Source organism: Leptonychotes weddellii, chromosome 1 (assembly GCF_054177405.1).
Source record: "Leptonychotes weddellii isolate Sample4059 chromosome 1, ASM5417740v2, whole genome shotgun sequence".
In the NCBI taxonomy this organism is placed as follows: domain Eukaryota; kingdom Metazoa; phylum Chordata; class Mammalia; order Carnivora; family Phocidae; genus Leptonychotes; species Leptonychotes weddellii.
In genome coordinates this window covers 24,648,409-24,667,760 of record NC_138369.1, presented here as the reverse complement: position 1 = coordinate 24,667,760, position 19,352 = coordinate 24,648,409, and the positions used below count along the sequence as shown (strand labels likewise).

Below are 19,352 nucleotides of genomic sequence, written 5' to 3'. Positions count from 1 at the left end.
TCTTGCCATAATGTACAAGAGGATACCCTCCCTTTGTAGGTACAAACCATGACATCCCACTGGACAGCTCAGACCTTCATTTCAGTCTATAGATTGGAAATAGCAAAGTCAAGAAGTCAACAGCCTCACCCAACAGTGAACCTGGTCATCTTTCCCTTCCCAGCATCTCAAGAGACACAAGAGTGTGTGGTTAAATTCAACACTGATCCCACTCTTGTTGAACATAGGCAAAGGCTCCCTGGGTTCAAATTACACTGCCTTCTAGCTGCGTTCACTGCCCTGGCTAAACTGTTCAAGTTCTCATCCTCTCCATGCCCTCCTAGGGAAGCAGTATCTGTCTCAAGAGCCATGCCAAGATAAGAAATAATGTATTGAAAACAACTTATCACCTTGGCCACTCATGTCGCTATCCTTGTAATTTGTATCATTTATATACTATATATCTCTATATTTAGCATGCCCGGCCAAAAAACTTAAGGATCCAGCAACTGCCAAGATGAAGCAGCAACTCTAGGTTCTCTCATTTACTCCTTGCCCCTCTCGCTCACTGCTTTCCCCTCCCACATTCTTGCAGCCACATACTCTCAAATAGGCGAGCACATATCTAACATCACAAGCGACAAAGAGCCCCACAGCCATGTGCAGGCTGCACTCACAAATGACTCAAACACAGAGTTTGGGAACAGAGGAAAAACAACCCTGCAAACCCTTTCTGTTCAAAGGAGGGCTTCAGTTATAGGGAGAAAGACAACTGATTTGACCTTGCTTCTCACCCTTGAGCTTTCCCCGCTTGCCATCTGATTAGCTAGTGTCTGGAACTAATTAACAGGTGTGGCAAGAAAGAAAGAAGAAAACAAACCTTGGCAACTTTCTCCCAGGGAATTGATGGCTTTAGATTTACAACAGCTTCTCCAGGAAGGAACTAACAGAACTCAGTGAGGTGGGTTTATTATTCAAAGAATGTCCACCTACCTATTCTGCCTTTAGAAGTATCCACCACCAAGTAAGTAAAGTTAAAAATGCATCCCCGATTACCTGGTTGCTTTCTTGGCTATAGATGATGCCAAAAATATTGACAAAATATCTGAGTGGACTGAGCCCCAAAGCCTTAGAAAAGTCAGAATGAGGACGTCTGCTGGCTAGGCTCTGAGACTAAGATAGCAAGAAAGGAAACAGAAATATTTTCCCTCCATCAAAGACATTACTTCTCTGGAACTACTCAGAAACCTCCAGGAACTGTACAAATCACACAGTACCCTGCAAACATGCCTTCAGCGGATGAAAGGTATAATTATATCCTGTTATCCAAGGTAATTTACCAAGAGCTCCTGAAAGGTTTCTATAGCCAAAAGAAAATAATAATCTTTAAGTCCTTTGACTTTATTCTGGGCCACAGGAATAAAACACACTTACCCAGTAAGGCTTTTTTGCCTTATTTTTATTAACATACATATCATTTATTGAGTTTAAAATACATTCTAGCATTTCATCAACGTTAGTTAGTCAGAAGTCAGAATACACACAAAGACTTGACCCTATTCCATATATCCCTACGTTGGCCAAGTGTGAAAGAATTAAGACATCTGTCCAAGTGAGTCTTCAGTCCTCGCTCACCTGGCCTTTTGCCTTTTCAGAATGAACCCAGAGTTCAACCCAGTGAGTGCAATTCACAAGAAGTGCAAAGCCAATTATCTATTAATAGAAGCCCCTGTTGTTCGGAAAAAGATTTCTGGCTTTGAAGTCAAGAGACTTGGATCCCCACCTTCAAAGCTATCTGATGCTGGGCAAGTTTCTTAACTAAGCAAAATATCTACTTGCGCACCTGAGAAATACAAGGATTTCGAATAGGGTGTGTCTGGCCCCTAGCGTGGCCCACCTGCTCATAGTAGGTGCTCAACCAACAACAGTGAATGTTAGCCATGCCACACAATAGAAACACCTGGAGAAGGAGGAACAGCCAAATTTCTGGATACCCTCACTCTCCCTTTCAAGCAAGAATGGCTTGGGAGGGAGGTGTTCTTCCTAGAAATCAGGGCTTGGAGCAGAAAACACTATTCAGGAGTATAAAACTCCCAGACCTAGTCAAAGGCCAGGAGGGAGGCAACTGACAGAGCAGCAGACACAGGAGATCACACAAAACCTAAAAACGGAGGTGCCCTGATAACCTGGCAACAGAAACACTAAAGCTCTGTGTGGACAGAAAGGCCTGGAGGACCACGCTCCTTTACGAGTCACTCTGAAATCTGGCTATGCCGAAGAGAAGAAGAAAGTCCTCGGAGAACTCCTTTTCTTGCCCTTTCCACGTGGGCATGCATGGCTGCTCTCCCCACCCCTCCCCCTGGGTGTCCACAGCCGACTCAAGGTGCGGCCTGAGGACCTGCTAATGCTTCTTCAACACCCTACCTTGAGGACTTCAAAATCCTTGTTTATCCCTCCTAAAAGAACTTGGAACTGAAAGCCAGATTCTTATCACCTGCACCAAACAAAGGGCATGTGTCCACCCTGTCAAACGTTCCCTGTGAAGGAAGCACTCCCAACCAGACCCTGAAAAATAATTCAATAGGGATGGGTCTTCCCAGCCAACTAGCCACTTCCTTCCAGCATCGGCCACCCCTGCCCAAGTTCCTGACCTGCAGATGGGCACTGATACACAGGACCCAATGCTAGAAACCCTTTCTAGGCGGACCTGAGCTGTCCAAGAAAAGGGCGTTCCTCTCTCGCATTTTCCCCATCTCCCACTTCATAATTAAGTAGCAGGTTGGCAAGTTCAGAATATTTACTCTGCTTGGAAGAGCCTCCTATTTTCATATTCTGTTGGAGAAAGAAACCAAACATCTTAAGAGGAGTATGAACAGCTCTACACTCTAGATGCACCTGCTCCAACTCACTGAATCCACAGCTGCGTTAACGCCTGGACCAATGCTGACAGCCTGCAGTCCAGCACGTGGATCTGCTATGAACCTATTAACTAGAGATGGGAACTTGGGCCTCAATAAAACCAAATACACAGGAGAACAAAAGCAAGGGCCCAGTGTGCTGCATGAGGAGACATTCCACAGCCTCCTCCCACCAGGCAGGAGGGGACAGGCACTGGGATGGATTCGCAGTCTTGACAACCCCACAACCCGCTTGCAAGTCTGAAGATCTCTGAGGTCCATTCTGCCTTTCAAACTGCTGAGCACAAGCTCAGTCAGAATGCTCACGGTCTTCCACGCTGTCCTGCATGTCCAGGGCAGCAGAAGTTGGCGTTTTTAAAAGCATGCAGGTCGGCTCTGCAACCCTCCACAGATCCCACAATGCATCACCAACTGGAACCAGAAGAGGGAGAAACCAAAGCCAGGAACTCTGCCAAATGCCCACTCAGGAGCTAGTAAAATAACAATAATGGCTCTTATTTTCAAATGCTTACTATGTGCCAGGGCCTGTGTCAACTGCCTTACACCGCTTTCCTCATTTAGTCCTTCAACAACCTCACGGACTGTTACCCCATTTCACAGATGGGCAGACAAAAGCCCACACGGCTAAATGACCTCCACTCTCTATCCTGATACCCAGACTAGTGCCTGCTGGGGACAGCACCTTCCAGGAGGTAAGCCCTTCCACCAATGACAGGAGTCTCCTGGCACTATGTGTTAAAAAGATACGGAAGGGGAAGAGAGGTGATTTGTCACACTGGGGTCCAGCTGGGAAATGCTCTTCTGGAAGGCAAGATAAGCGTGGAAAGAGCACTCTAGACCCGTGCTACCAGATAAAACTACAATACAAGAGAGGAAAGCAAGCCACATATGTAATTTTAAGTTTTATGGTAGTCACATCACATGAAACGGTAAAAAGAAACAGGCGATATAAATTTTAGTAATACATTCCACTTAACCCGATATATTGAGAATATTATCATTTCAATAGACAATCAATGTAAAATTTTAATGAGCTATTTTACATACTTTTTCCATATGTCTTTGAAACCCAGTGTGCATTTTACACTTAGCACATCTCAGGGGTGCCTGGGTGGCTCAGTCGGTTAAGCGTCTGCCTTCAGCTCAGGTCACGATCCCAGGGTCCTGGGATCAAGTCCCGCGTCAGTCTCCCTGCTCAGCGGGGAGTCAGCTTCTCCCTCTCCCACCCCCTGGCCCTCCCCCTGTTCCTCCACTCGTGCTCTCTCGCTTTCTCTCTCTCTCAAATAAATAAATAAAATCTTTTTAAAAAAAAAATCTCAATTCAGACAAGCCACATTCTGGGTGTTCAATAGCTTTATGTAGCCAGTGGCCACTGTAGCAGACAGAGGGGACCTTTAGGGGGAAAAATTCATATCCAGGGAACAAATACGGGATTACTTGACGTCATCCAAGTACTTGGTGTATTACCAAATACCAAAGAGTTACCTGATGTCAGCTTCACAAAAGAATTCCTTTCACCTTTTATCCCTGCTATCCAATTTTGGTAGCAAAAATAACCCTGATCAGGGACCACTCAAATTTTGAGAAACAAGCTACCTAAAGATAACAATGAATTTATTCAGAGTAAACACAAGACACTTTACCAGATGTAAACAACAGGGGGAAAGAATCCATTTAGTCAGTCACACTTTTAAAGACTGCTGTCACCAAGCCCATACTTAACACTTACTTAAATAGCTAAGAATTCAGAAAGGTGTCACTTTGGAATACAAACAGTCCTACAGGAGCCTTAATCTGATGCAAAACCTCTGGGCTTTGAAGAAAGGAAAAATAAGCAACGAATTTTAAGTCCCTAAACCTGCATTAGTAAAGCTCAACAATTAGCATATGACGTAACCACCACCAAGAGATTGGATTTTTTTTCCCCCTGAATAAATGAACGTGAGTCAAATATGAGCCAAAATCAATGTCATGGATCAGGAAACCTTTGCACATGATACCTGCTATTGATACCTACTCTTTCAGGTCAATTTCAAAATAGCTCCATGGCTTAAAAAGCGCCCCTATAGCAGCAAGACTATAAAAGCCCCTTGGAAATGCTTTTCCTTATGCTATCTTCTAAGGCCGGCTAAATGTCTCAGAATAGCAGAGTGATGGCACAAAAGTCCTCTCCAGGCCAACTCTTGACAAAGAATTTCAAGACCCAGTTCAGGTGTCAGCAGGAAAGAGCTCGGGGATCAATAAGCAATGTCTGTCAAGGCTAGGGCAATGAGGACCTTCACCTCAAATGCCAATTTCCAATCCCTGTGTAGAAAAACTGCAAAATGACATCGGGGCAAGAAGGAGACAAACACACACGAACACACACATGCTACAGACTTTCACGGACTACTTCCATCTGTGTGTGTACCCGAGGGGTAGGACGGGCTCCACGTTAACAGATATATGTACATCCTACCCACACAGATAATTTCGGTTATGAGATACCAAGGGTAACTGTAAACCTGTTCCTTCAAGCTGGGGGCATACAGGGCAAATGGAAACCTAAGAGCCATCTTTGGTAAATCTCTGTCAACAGAAAATGTTCCCGAGTAGCACATGCACCTTAATTTATCCACCACCTACTCTGTTAGCAGCAAAGGAACATGACACCATCTAGAAAGCCAAGTTCAAATTCTGATTCGGCCATTTCATTAACTGTGGGATCTCCGCTCTCCCTGAGGGCCATCTCTCCCACCTCTTCATGGGGTTGCAGGGCATTAACTAAGAGCCTATTTATGCAAGGATTTCTTGTAGATTTTATTAAAAACAGCTAGGCACCATTTATAATGCCCTGTGTACCTAATGCTTTTCTGGTGCTTTGCACTCACAGTCTCCCTGCATCCTCAAAAGGACTCTAGGAGGTTAAAACGCTTATTTATTTTACAGATGAGAAAACTAATTTAACTCACTGGCCCAGGTAAGTAAAGCACAAAGCTAGGATTCTCGAAGTTGGGCCAGTTACTTAAGTTGATGGACAGACCTGTGCAATTCAAAACCCATGAGCTTGTCAGTGGCCTGTTTCACCAGAATCCACCTGTCTTAAGTCTCATTTCCTCAAAATTGTTAAAGGTCCCGAGGCACGTTAAGAATTATTTCTTCAGGGCGCCTGGGTGGCTCAGACGGTTAGGCGTCTGCCTTTGGCTCGGGTCATGATCTCCAGTCCTGGGATCGAGCCCCATGTCGGGCTCCCGGCTCAGTGGGGAGTCTGCTTCTCCCTCTCTCTGCCTCTCCCCTTGCTTGTGCTCTCTCTTGTCTCTCTCCCTCTCTCAAATGAATAAATAAAAAAATCTTAAAAAAAAAAAAAAGGGGGCGCCTGTGTGGCTCAGTTGGTTGAGCGACTGCCTTCGGCTCAGGTCATGATCCTGGAGTCCCTGGATTGGGTCCCGCGTCCCGCATCGGGCTTCCTGCTCGGCGGGGAGTCTGCTTCGTCCTCTGACCCTATCCCCTCTCAGGTGTTCTCTCTCTCTCATTCTCTCTCTCTCAAATAAATAAATAAAATCTTTAAAAAAAAAAAAAAAAGAGAAGAATTATTTCTGCAGACTCTTTTGTTTCTCTGGCCAGAGTGCTTACCATTTCCCCCCACATTCTCCAGAAATCAGTTTTTCCTCCACTTGGCAACCGAGTGAAGGCAGAAACCTCAAGAACCAGCAGCTCCCCTTTGCCTCAGTTACTGGGAAGCTTCTCTTTTCAAAAGCACATCCTAAAAAAGGGCCCCGAAGAACTCTAATGCCAGTGTTTACCCACCCTCTATCACACGAAATAATTTCAGCAGCTTCTGCACCAGCTGATCAGTCAAGAAAATGAGGGGCTGATGCCTAAAACTGTCAAGTGATTGTCCTTACCCTCCACACGGCCTTTGCACACAAGTAAGCAGAGAAAATGACTAGTTTGAGAAAACGAATGGATGGAAGAATAAAATAGGGTGGGTGTCGACCAGCAATGTGTTCTAGAAAACTTAGGTTCTGTCTAGGCAACATTTGGAATCACCATACTGCACCAGCGATTCTCTGTCTCATCAAGGCCATTCGACAAGGTGGTCAACCAATACTTTTCAAGCAAGCAAAAATGATCAGTTCAGGCAAGCCCTTTTCCTAGACCAACCCGCCCAAAGCCATTACCAGGCAATAGATCAACATGCATCTTCAGGCTCTATGGTCAGCTCAAGCAAGCTCTGCCACCCTCTAGATAACTCATGACACTAGGACTAGAACAACCGAAGCAGAAATAAAGAATGCCTACTCCTCCAGAATCAACCCTTTAAAGCCCAGGGTACTACGGATGGAAATGAACACGAGTTCATCAGAATGTAGCCTAAGTTATTCCACAGAGAAGAAAAAAAAAAAGTTTGTGATCATCAAAACATAACCCTGCTGCCCCTTAAGACATTCGACTCTAATTAGAATTTATTTTGTTTCCAGCAAAAGATACCTCGGTGGCCAGGAATAGAAGGTGCAAATTTAGCTTCTCTCTCTTTAAAAGATGGGACTTCAAACACCATGACAATATATACACTCTGAATTCTTTTAAGGAAGGAGCTAACCTTGGATGTCATATCTCTAATGAGGATGCAATCCACAAATGTGAGATTTCTGGAAACCACACCAATGATATCAATGTCTTGTAAAATGTTCTCTTAAGTGTTTTAGGGACCATTCATTCTATCAGTCCTCAAATATGACTAACACCACCTAGGTACTGAAGACAGAGCAGACGGAAGGAGGAATGACATCCTGGTCTCAAAGAGCAAACAGCCTACGTAGGCTCTGAATCATATATGAGGAATTCATATGAATATGCCATATACTAGAATGGCCACTTAAGGAAATGTGCTGGAAGGACGGCGAAGAAATCAAATCCTCCATCTGTCTATGCCAAAAGCTGGTCACTCTACTTCATTCAAAGTTTACGTTCTCATATGTTGTTGTTGGAAAAATTAAAGTGGGATATTTCTATCCTATATTAATCCATGCATGGGTATCATATGCAAAAAAAAATTATGGCTCAAGGACGTTGTGTGAAAAAAATATTTGGCAAGGGACCCACTAAAATGACATCTGCACTATTAATGGACTCAGATCCTTCTATATTGGTCACCATCCTCTTTTACCCTACTCTCTACCACCATCATCCCCTTCCTGGATAGTTGGGTAACAAGAAAGTGACCAAGGGCGCCTGGGTGGCTCAGATGGTTGAGCGTCTACCTTCGGCTCAGGTCATGATCCCAGCGTCCTGGGATCGGGTCCCGCATCGGGCTCCCTGCTCAGCGGAGAGCCTGCTTCTCCCTCTGCCTCTCTCTCTCTGTCTCTTATGAATAAATAAAATCTTTAAAAAAAAAGAAAGAAAGTGACCAAGACAGCTAGTTCTTAAATCAAATGATACATTTTTTAAAACAACTTTTTTTAAAAATTGAATAAGCCAACAGCAATTTAGATCAGCAATAGAAGTCACCATGTTACTGTAAAATACCCAAGCAGCAGGTCACTTACAGAGCAAAAAAAGGACACAACCAGCAGAGCTGAGCTCCAGCTTTCATAGGCCAGACTGATAGGAACGAAGTCATTCCATTAGCCAGGGATGGTCTTCCTTGCAGTAACACATATGCATACATCTACATTTACATACAACCAATCCAGAGAATACAAAACCTCAAACAAACAGTAACAAAAAAATCTTTCCCTCAAGCAGAACAGAAATCTCCTACACACAGATGGCAAACACCTCCAGGGACCAGCTGAGTGTTGTAAATAACCTCTGGGGGCCAGGTGAGCGCCCCATCTCAGGGGGCAGCCACTACTGAATTCAAGCTCACTGCTGTTGCCAAGCAAGGACACAGGCCCTAGGTTGCAATATTTTCCCATTTTTCAGGAGTAACCCAGACTTCTATGGGACGCCACCATGAAGACAGGAGTTTTGGTCACCACTATCCCCACCCCCCAGTGCCTAGAACAGTGCCTGGCACACTGTAAGTTCTCAGGATACACTTGTTGATGGCATGAATGCAAAATGCCCCAATTTTTTTATTTCATTTTTTTCTTTTCAACACACTATGGCCAAAACAATATGGCCAGATGCCCCCTGCAGAACTCCAGATAACCCAAATGACTGGCCTGTCTCCGTTTCTCTTTTCCAGAGTAAGATCCAGAACCAACTTTGTGTTCGCTTTTTAAGACAAAGAATCCTGCCCCCCCCAAACCCCAATCACAAATCACGTTCATTTTAAAAGCCATACATAACTTAATTGGCATGAACAAGCCTCCATTTTTGCCCTGGACTCCTGGAGAAATAAGGTTTAATGTTTAAACCAAAAAAAATTGCTTATAGGCATTCCATTAACCAAGATCCACTCACCACCTTGTTTGCTACTCCCTCGGGATACTCTGTCACAAGGTTAGCAACATAATCAAAGGGTTCACAGACAGAGCCTTAGGAAGCAAGCTCTCAGAGGAAAGTTAAGCAGTACATCTCAGAAATCACAGTATCATATGCAGTGAGCATTTGACTTGCATACTACAGAAAGGCCACGACCTCCCCAACTGCCCAGCCTGGCATCAACAATCCCTAAAATTCCAGACGAATCTCAGAAGCCATTTAGTTAAGGTTATGTGAGGGGGGGAACCCCAAAGAAACAGAGGGTGTTGCCTAGATCCCACAGCTGGCTTGGCTGGCTCCCGTGGCTAGTTCTAAACTGCAGAGGAAAAATCCAGAACCTAAATCATCTCTTGCCCCCAGGTACAACTCCCTCAGGCCTTTTCCTGCAGTCAAAAAAGGACACAATCAGGATAGCCGAGCTCCAGAGCCTGCAGCCCACACTTAAATGATATATGGGAGAATAATAATACCACAGTGTTAGAACATAACCTTATTCAATGTCCCAAACAAAAGTTCTCAAATTATAGACTACACTGGATCACTCTGAAGAGGAATCAAAAAAACTTCCACCAACAAACTCCCTCTGTCCACAGTTATTATCACCTTATTGAGAAGCTAAAGTAATTTGCTGAAAGGTCATCTCTTCAATGAAACCAAACAAAGTCCTATACTAATTGCATGATATTTCCTTATTTACGTGTGGCAAATACAGGAAGACACCTTCACTTCACCCAGTGTTTATGGTCCTCGCTTATATGGGAAAATAAGGAGGGCAAAATACACCAGGCTGGGTCTGTCTCTTAATTGGCCTTCCTATGTAATTTGGAAAAACAGTTTTCAAACAAACACAACCAGTCTGAAATTCAAAATTAGCCTGAGAGATGATTAAGAGAGACGTATTCTAGCCACCTCCCACTTACTACAGGGTGACACCTTGGATGAAGGACAACTTCGCTCAGCTTTAGTTACTTCATCCTAAAGCAAACATACTCAGTTTCTACTTCCAGGTAGATCAAAGGTACATAAAAAGCTTAGGCACAGGGGCGCCTGGGTGGCTCAGGTCAAGATTCCAGGGTCCTGGGGTCAAGTCCCACATCAGGCTCCCTCAGCAGGGAGTCTGCTTCTCCCTCTGCCTATCCCCCTGCTCATGCTCTCTCCCTCTCTCCCTCAAATAAATAAATAAAATCTTTAAAAAAAAAAAAAAGTTTAGGCACAGTGCCTGGATACTGGCAAGCACTTGGTGAGTGTGAGCTAGTATAACCACTGTTCCCATTTTATAGATTAAAAAACTGAGGCCCATTTGCCCAAGGTAACACTGCTGTAATAGAACAAGAACTTCAACCTAGGCCTCTGGGGTCCTAGAGTGGTTCCTGAAGAAGAGGTAGATCTATCTCAACCTCCCAGACCACCAACACCACTCAGCCCCACTTCCACAAGATGTTGGCTAATTCGCCCAAGGCAGCCCAACTACCCAGTGCCACAGCCAAGAGCACAGGTAGCTCTCGGCCTCCACACTTGCTGAATGGAAACACTTCGGGAAAAGTGAACTAAAAAAAAAAAAAAGGAAAAGAAATCATTTATAAATAACAATTGCTTTGTAAATAAATCCTTTTGACAATGCGTGACTAACTTTACTCTTGTGAAAAGTCAGTGACATTTCCTCACTAATCTGGCCTGTGCTTTCATATTTGGTAAATTGTTTATGGCTGTGTCCTCTATCCAAACTATTCCAAATTGATGCATTTATCTGATTTAAGTGTACTGTGGAGTTTACAAGGCCGCAGTGTGGTGAGAATTCAACTACCTCTTGGATCATACAACCAGTGTGAATTCCTCAAAAGTATACCCATTGCAATATCAATCCACAAACCTGTTTCGCTCTCCTCGTTTAGAAAAATACTATCGCAGACCCAAAAATAAGATCAGTTGTCCTATTTTCTTACATGGAAGTGTTACATATTCCATGAACTATGCTTTCATTTCTTCTTTTTTAGTTGCTAGATTTTAGCAGCCAACTGTGTCACTTTGCCACAAGCCCCAAAATAGCTAAGTCGAGTGGCTGAAAATCGCATTTTATTGTTTGGCCAGAAAACCATCATGCTGATTTCAGTCTGCAAAAAATTGATTCGAGGGCAGAAGCTATGCACGGTGTGGGGCTCTCTCCGGCATGCTCTGCAGGTCTGAAGACATGAAGATATGGAGACAGGGACGTGCCTGTGTCCAAGGGCCATACAAGTACAAAATAAAAGCAATACTCGGAGCGCCTGGGTGGCTCAGTTGGTTAAGCGGCTGCCTTCAGCTCAGGTCATGATCCCAGGGTCCTGGGATCGAGCCCCACATCGGGCTCCCTGCTCAGCGGAGAGCCTGCTTCTCCCTCTCCCTCTGCCTGCTGCTCTGCCTACTTGTGCTCTCTCTCTCTTTCTCTGTGTCAAATAAATAAATAAAATCTTTAAAAAAAGCAATACTCAAATGGTACGGTTTGCTTCCCAACAGCAGCACAAAATTAAAAGCCAGAAATGACAGTAACAGGCACACTCATCCTCCTGGGTTACAACACAGTCCAGAAGGCCTGAGAAGAATCGGCATCCCAGGGTGCAGAACCAAGCAGCTCTTTCTACAAAGGATAACACCTTGGAGATTCACGTGGCACCTTTTAAACCTGAGGAAAACATTTTTCCCATTTAAAGTTGGGGACGTGGAGACCCTCCTTTGCAACATGAGCGAGGAGGCCTCTCAGACTTTGTTGAGGCTTTCTCATTTAAGCCTCAAAAACTAACCATTTCACTATTTTTACATGGGATATCCGCCTGCTAGTCCTTCTAACTCCTCGCCCTCAACAGCAAAACTAGGTCCAGAACCCATCGCGCAAGTTTATGTAAATACTTTTTAAATATTTTTGTTTTTACATACAGTTGTCCTTCTCGGTTCTAGTCTCCTCTTCCCATACACTCCTTTTCAAATCTCTTTAGTACACATAAAATAAAAATGGCTAATGTACTGAGCACTTACTGTTGACCACGCGAAGTTCTCAGTCCTTTAGCATGCATTCTTGCTCAAGCCGCACGAAGACCTTAGGAGTCAGGGTACTATCGCTGTGCCACTTCACAGACAGAGAGGAAAAAAAGACAGGCACAGAGAGGTTAAGTAACTTGTCTAAGGCAGCACAGCTCGTAATGGGAGAGGCAAGCTGGCTGCGAGACCGTAATATTACATACTTCAATATATTCAGTACAACTCTCCATAGCTACCTGGCTTAAAAACAAAAACAGAAAGTATTAACAAGTTTCAGGCTCCTACAAGACTTTTCCTTACTATAAGCTGACAAACCAGTACAGTGACCCTCAAGAGAAGCGAAGTTCTCCCTCAATGTGAAAGCTGCCTCCCACACCCAGTACAGCAGGAATACCACCCAATCCAGCTAGAGGGGCTTCAAAAAGAGAAGCTGGCCACATCTCCAACCTGGTCCGCTGTCATTCCTCCACGTAACCCTAAAAGCACTTTTTTACAATGTTTTTGAAAAGAAGTTTACCAAGCACTATATTCATAAAATCTTTGAACCTGCAGAGGCCTGGCAAACCATCTCATATAGGTTATATATTTTTTCCTGTCAAAACACCAAAGATTCTGCCACAAACGATACCAGGTAAAATGGCCCCTCCAAGCACAGATGTCCCTATAGAAGCACACGATGGCACAGGGAGCCCTCTAGCTACTTCAAGCAATCTTACACAGCTCTCCCTTACAAACCTCCCCATCCTCTTCAGAATGGGAGCAAGCCACAAACGTATCTGTTATAGATTTCAATCATCAGTGCTCAAAATGAAACTCACCTACATTACTTCCAGATTTATTTTTTTTTAAACAGACATTAACAAGTCCGTGGTCTTGGAAACTGGAGACAAAGAGGAGTTGTAGGAAAAGGCAGGGAGAGGTAAACAAGGGTTTTTAAAACACATGTCCTTTTTGGATTTTTTGTTGTTGTTGTTACAATTCCTCATAAACACAAACCCGCCCCCTGGAACCCCCGCCAAAAAGTCAAAACAAAGACACAGATAACCCTTTACCTTACAAATGTGCCTCTGATCTTTTAAGTGCACAGAAAATCGCCATAGTCCAGCATTCAGTTCTTTAGAAGCAAGACGGTCACTCCCATGTCTCAGGCAGGGAATCCAAAGTACCTGATCTTTTCATCGTTTGCAAATATTTAGTGAAGACTTAATGGGTGCCCAAGCAACTTCATTCAGGGACAAACTCCACAAGCAACTCCCACTGCCTGTTGGGGGCAGGCTCTTCTCAACTGAACATTTCTTTTCTTTCCACGAAGCCCTACACAGTACTTAACTAGCTTTGCCTACAATAAGCTCTGGTGGGAGCCGGGCACACTTCCTTGGCCTCCTTCATATTATTAGATACACAGGCCTTTTATTCACCACACATACAGCCAAAAATGTAGTTTCAGTGAATACCACTTATAGCCTGATAGTGGTCAACCTGTACCAAAGCACATCAAGGGCTTATTGGGGAGGGAAGGGGGTAGAGAATCAAGAATTTCTGAGATAACTTCAGATAACTTCGGAAGCTGTGCTTTATGAAATGTGACCACATGAAGATATGCCCCAGGATGAAAATGTTAATCATAATTTTTATAATCTTGCAATTCAGAACGTACACCCATCTTAAAATCTTTACCTGCTTAGAAATACCACTGCATTGTCCTGCATGCTATGCAAATAAAATACTGAATGGAAATTCAGATTAAAAAAAAAAAAACCAAACTTTCACCATAAAAGGAAAGAGGTGAAGCAACAAAGCATTAGCAACATTTGCTGTCTTCACCTAGGTAAGGTTAATGGTTAAGTGTCCAGACTGTCCTTTTGGTTAAGAAGTTTCCAGAAAAACAAGGGAGGGAGGAAGATGCGGGGGGGTCCGAAGTAACAACTGCTATGGGGCATTTTTAATGATCTTATTACATGAATGGCAAAAAGTCCATTCCAACTGATAGACCAATATGTAACTGATTATACCACATTAACTAGGGAGTTTTTAAGAACACAAAGATGAATGTGAAAGAGGTTTTGTTTTGTTTTGCTATCCCTGCACTCCTTCATGTAAACGATATAATCTTTTACTCGGTGAAAACAAGTCCATAATTAAGGGGAGATGCTTCACTATTGGATAGGTCTTTTTCTCTTTTCAGCCAACCTTTCCTTAACCTTTCTGCTTCCAGCAACAGCAACTTCCCATTTCTAAAGAGTCCTGATAGGTCTATTTGCATTAATGTTCTAACTTCATCAATTCTGTAAGAGGAATGCTGTTTAGACGGAAACATGAAAGACTGTATTTCACAAAAGGACCAAGCTTCAAGACTGGACAAAGATTCTTCATGTTGAAACAGAACATTTCAAGTGGGGGTTAGGGTGTGGGGGGACATGCATGATTTCTCACTCCATCCCTAAAGAGTAAGACTCCTGGCTTTTGAACATTACTTTTGCATTTTTCTAAGAAGGCCATAAAGGATGTCCATCAGGAATAAGCATGTACATGCAAATGCACCAAGAGACGCTGGACAGAGATTCACCAGACATCAATCATGGATCCTCTGATTCTGACACATCCGAAGTACACAGCAAAGCTTATCCATCTGAAGTGTTTCCAACGTCAGCCTCCTAGATGTAATGTAATTATGGTACAAACACATCAGAATCAAAGAGAACGGTTTCACTCTGAGGGTGGAAAGAGAGAAGAAATCAATAAATTTTTTTTTACGTTTCTGCTGAATAGCTTACAAATGTAAAACACATAAAATGTTAACCCTCTCAAGTGCCATATTTTATATCCTGTTGCAGGCACTTAGACTCCCAATGATTAGATACATATGCCAAATGCTTAAAAGAAGTATGCATAAGATTTGCTTTAAACTAATGAGGTGTTAGGGAGGGTGGTGGGGGACAGAAAAGGTTGAGTTCATAATTGCTGTAACTGGGTAGGGGGATCCATAGGGATCCATTATATTTTCCTATTTTCATAAATCTTTCTATAACAGAGTATTTTTTTAAAAGATGTAGGAAAAGAATGATACTATGCACTGAAATATGTTTGATAACACTTCTGCTCTGAAAAGTGGAAATGCCACTTTAAACACTAACCGAGATGCGGATCCCACACCTGCCATATACTGTACTGCTGTTGGGAGACTAAAAGCCACTGTTTCCGACCAGCTGGGGAAAGATCCACGGCAGGGCTGTTTCCAAAACCCTCCCAAATTACAGATACCCTGTAGCCTGAACAAGAGTTGAGAACAAATCTAACTTTGGTCATTCCGAGAGGAAACAAACAAAATAACAAGGGATTTGGGATAAGACCTCACAAGGAGGACCCTAATCCAACACCAGAAGCATCTTTATCCGTCGTGCCATCCAGATAAAGGCTTCTGAGGTTACGGAGGGCAAGAAGGGGGGGCCCAAAGTGAAAGCGGGCCCCCACCGGGTTCCGAGCGGGCAGGAACAGCAGAGCCCAGCGGAGGCCGCCTCCTTGCTCCAGGGCGCACCCGAGCCCCCGAGCCTCGGAACCCGGCCGTGTGCGCCCGGTCCCGGCTCCCACCGCCGCCCCACCGCACCCAGAAGGCCGAGCCGGACCAGTGGAGGTGGTAGGAGACCCACCAGTGGCTCAGGGGCGCCCCCTGAGGTCCAGCGGCGTCGCGGCACCTTGGAAAAACGGAAAGCCGGCTCTGACATTTTAACTTTGCCTGGTTCCAAAGGCTGCTCGCTGCACCCTCTCCAGAGGCACTTTTCCAAACCACAGCCCCTCTTCCCCGCGCCTCACACACTGCCCCTTCCCTTTCCGACACCCTTAGGCTCCGAGGCGAGGGAATGTGCTATTTACCTCGCAGCGTGGGCACGAAAAGAAAATGTGGAAGATGAAAACTGTCCAAGCCCCACGAAGGCGGCATCACTGGAGGTCCCATTTTGGATTTCAAGCTTCCTGAGACATCAGGAAAAAGAAAACCACGGCCAACCCACTCGCTGCATACCCGAGCTAAGGAGAACGCCAGACGTGGAATTAGAAATTCCTCTTATTTCGCAAGACTGCTCTCCTGCTGCCTCCCCCTGCCCCCTTAAAACGTGACCCTTACCCCTTACAAAGCTCGACCCCACTGTGCACCTGAGCCCACTCAGCCGGCAAGTCCACGGCAAAGAAAGTCTAGAAGGAGCAACAGTCTTTTAAGGGAGAGAGAGCATTTTTTTAAGGGGAAATATCCACGCCGCCCCCAGCCCCGTGGAGGCAGGACCCTGGTAGGCAAACCGCAGGCCTCAGGGTTAGTGTGGGCACACGTCCTCGCTAGCCATCCGAGCTGGGTTTCTGGGCAGTGGCAGGAGCTCCCTGCGGCTCCGGGGGCAGGAGGATGCGCAGAGGGGAAAGAGGGTGCCGTAGAAAAGACTGTGCTTTGCCTCTCTGCTCCTCGAGGCCACCCCTGTGCCTGCAAAAGGGACACTCGCTGCCACTCCCCGAGCAGGTCCCCGAGGGCAGCGAGAGCGCCCGCGCCCTGTTGCAGGGCGCACGATGGAGCTGGGGGACCCGCTGCACCAAAACCTTGCGCTCAGGCCGCTCGGGGACAGGCGGCTGTGACCAGAGAGAGCAGAAACATCAGGGCACGTTCCTTTTTTCCTTCGTTCAGATAACCCCCACCTCTGGGTAGCGAAGAGCTAATGGATGAGAGGGCAGAAAAACTGGGGGGTTCTCTATCCTTAGGACAGCGAGATGAAAAAGCGAATCGCCCCCTTCTTCCCACCCGTTCCCAGGCTAGGGCAGATGGACGTGGCCTCCACTCCAGGGGAGGGGGCTGGACAGACTCAAAAGAGCTCCGAGGTGTAGCCGTAACGGAGGGGGGGAGGGCCGCGACGAGGGAGGGGGGCGGCTGGCCTCTGCCCTTCCGGAGGGGAGAGGAAAGACGGTCGGCCAGTGGAGGGCTGGAAGTAGAGGGTCGCCGAGCCGCACACCGCTACGTGCGGTGATGTATTATCGTCACCAATGGCCAATACCGTTCCCGTCTTAACCCGGCCAGAAAGGAGCGGGTCTAGGTCGGCCAGCCGCGAACAGCCTGCAAAAGGGCAAAGATGAAGGTAGGCAGGGCGTGCGAGACAGGAAAAAATCCGCCCCGGCGCGAGCAGCAACCCAGCCGCCGACCACCCCCGCCCCCGGCGCCCCTACTGGAGCAACCCCGCGGAGCAGAGTTGCAGGGTAAAGGGGCCGCGGGCCGGAGCTGGGGGAGCCACGATCTCCCTAAACCGCCTGCTCCCAGCTCCGCCGGGCCCCCGCGCCCGTGAAGGCTGCCTCGCTCCAGCACCGAAGGGCAGCCCCGCGTCCCAGCCCCGAGCGGGGGTCGACCCTCGCCCCGGACACGAGAACGGAGGCTGCTCCCAACATCCCAATCCTCCACGGTCAGCCTCCAGCTTCCATCCTCCTAACACCCTCTCCAAAGGGTCGGGAAGCAGCAAAGCAAGTCCTCCTTCCTTCCGAGCTCCTTCAATCCTCTCGGGGGCGAGGGGCGCAGCGTGGGCCCCCCAAATCTACAGAGGCATCCTCCCCTGGTCCCAATCTCCTCAACCGCCCCAGAGCTCTAGCTCTCCCGAACGGTGACGGATCAGCAAAGCGAGCTTTTCTTCCTACTCGGGCTCCCCCAGACCCCCCAAAACCTGAGCGAGAGCAGACCCTTACGGCCCCTGTCCCCCTTTCCCGGCCAGCTCCTGCTTCCACCCACACCAACCATCAGCCTCCCTAAACGCCGCCAAAACCAGCGGAGCGGATCCCTCTCTCCTCCCCGTCTGCCCGGCCCCCCTTCACCCTCTCTGGGGTCCCCGGGACGGGCGCCCGAGCTCCGTGCCGCGGCGACAACTCCGCATCCCCCGCGCGCGCCGGCCAGGGCCGGGTCCCCTCAGCGGCCGGCACTCACCGGGGAAGCACACGACATAATGGAGCACGGAACTGGTGATTTTCAGGAACAAAATCCACCAACACGGTTCCAGTAACCTCCGCATGTCCGAAAACGCACATCGAAAAGAGGAAGGCAGGGGGGTAAACTTGTTGAATAAGTTCTTGCCTCCGTGTGAGCCTCCGCTAAGCCCTGGCTCTTCCCCTGCTCCCCCGCTCTACGGGCCCCCCGCGCTCGGCGGCCCGAGTCCCCCTGGAATCCGGCAAGCCGCCGAGCGCCCCCCGGAAAAATCTCAAAAAGTGACCGGGAACGCGGAGCCACGCTGGGGACGATCCTCGGCGGAGAAGGGCTGCTTTCCGTTCAAAAAAGAGCAAGCCGAGCGAGCAAGGCGAGGAGTCGGCGGGCGGTGACGATGCCCGGGGCCCGGGGCAGGCAGGGACCGCAGGCGGCGGCGGCGAGCAGCCGAAGATCCCCAACTTGAGTCGGCGGCGCAGCGCAGCCCGAGAGCCGGCGGGCGGCGGCGGCGGGGCTGAGCGCGGCGCGGCGCGGCGTCTTCGGGCTTCAGGCAGGCAGCTCCTTCCAGGGCCCGGGGAAGGAAGGAGGCATGTTTGCGAGCGGGGAAGGGGAGGGGAGAGGCGGGGGGAGCGAAGAGCCCCCCCAAAATAGAAACGGCCGGAGGAAACGGAGGAAAACACAAAGGATCTCAGAGGGGCGCTGGGGCGAGGGCGCCTTCAGTCCATGCTCCTGAAAGTTGTGGCTCCAGCGCAGGCTGGGGAGGAACGAGGAGCGCGGGGCTGGAAACTGGCCATGCCTCCATACAGGAAGTAACATGTGAGCATGGATCCTGGCAGAGACTTTAAAGCCGGCGAGCGAGCGAGCAGGGGGCGCGCGGCGGAGGGCGCGGCGGCGCGCGAGCTGGGGCGCGCGGCGGGCACGGGGGCGCGCCGCCGGGGCTGCGGGCAGGGGAGCGCGCTCACCGCGCTCTTAAAGCAGCCGCGCTCAGCTCCCGCCTCCGAGGGGTCTCAAAGCCGGCTTCTCCCCGAGACTGCGGGCTGAGGCAGTTTGAGGGCTGGGGACGGCTCTGGCCGGGTCTCGGAGAGAGGAAGGAGAGCGGC

General features: G+C 47.6%; 1 protein-coding gene across 4 annotated transcripts in view; it reads right to left on the bottom strand.

Moving 5' to 3' along the window:
* Positions 1-19,096, bottom strand: part of PTPRG (protein tyrosine phosphatase receptor type G) — a 700,100-nt gene extending 681,004 nt beyond the window's left edge. For 2 of the 4 annotated variants that reach the window (XM_081820217.1, XM_081820222.1), the window contains exon 1: positions 18,259-19,096. In XM_081820217.1, the coding sequence (XP_081676343.1) occupies positions 18,259-18,343 (85 nt within the window). In that variant the 5' untranslated portion in view covers positions 18,344-19,096. Of the gene's footprint in view, positions 1-16,190; positions 16,288-18,258 lie in introns of those variants that run through there. The other 2 variants (XM_081820227.1, XM_081820225.1) reach the window with 2 other exon arrangements.
* Between the last annotated feature and the right edge of the window lie 256 nt (positions 19,097-19,352).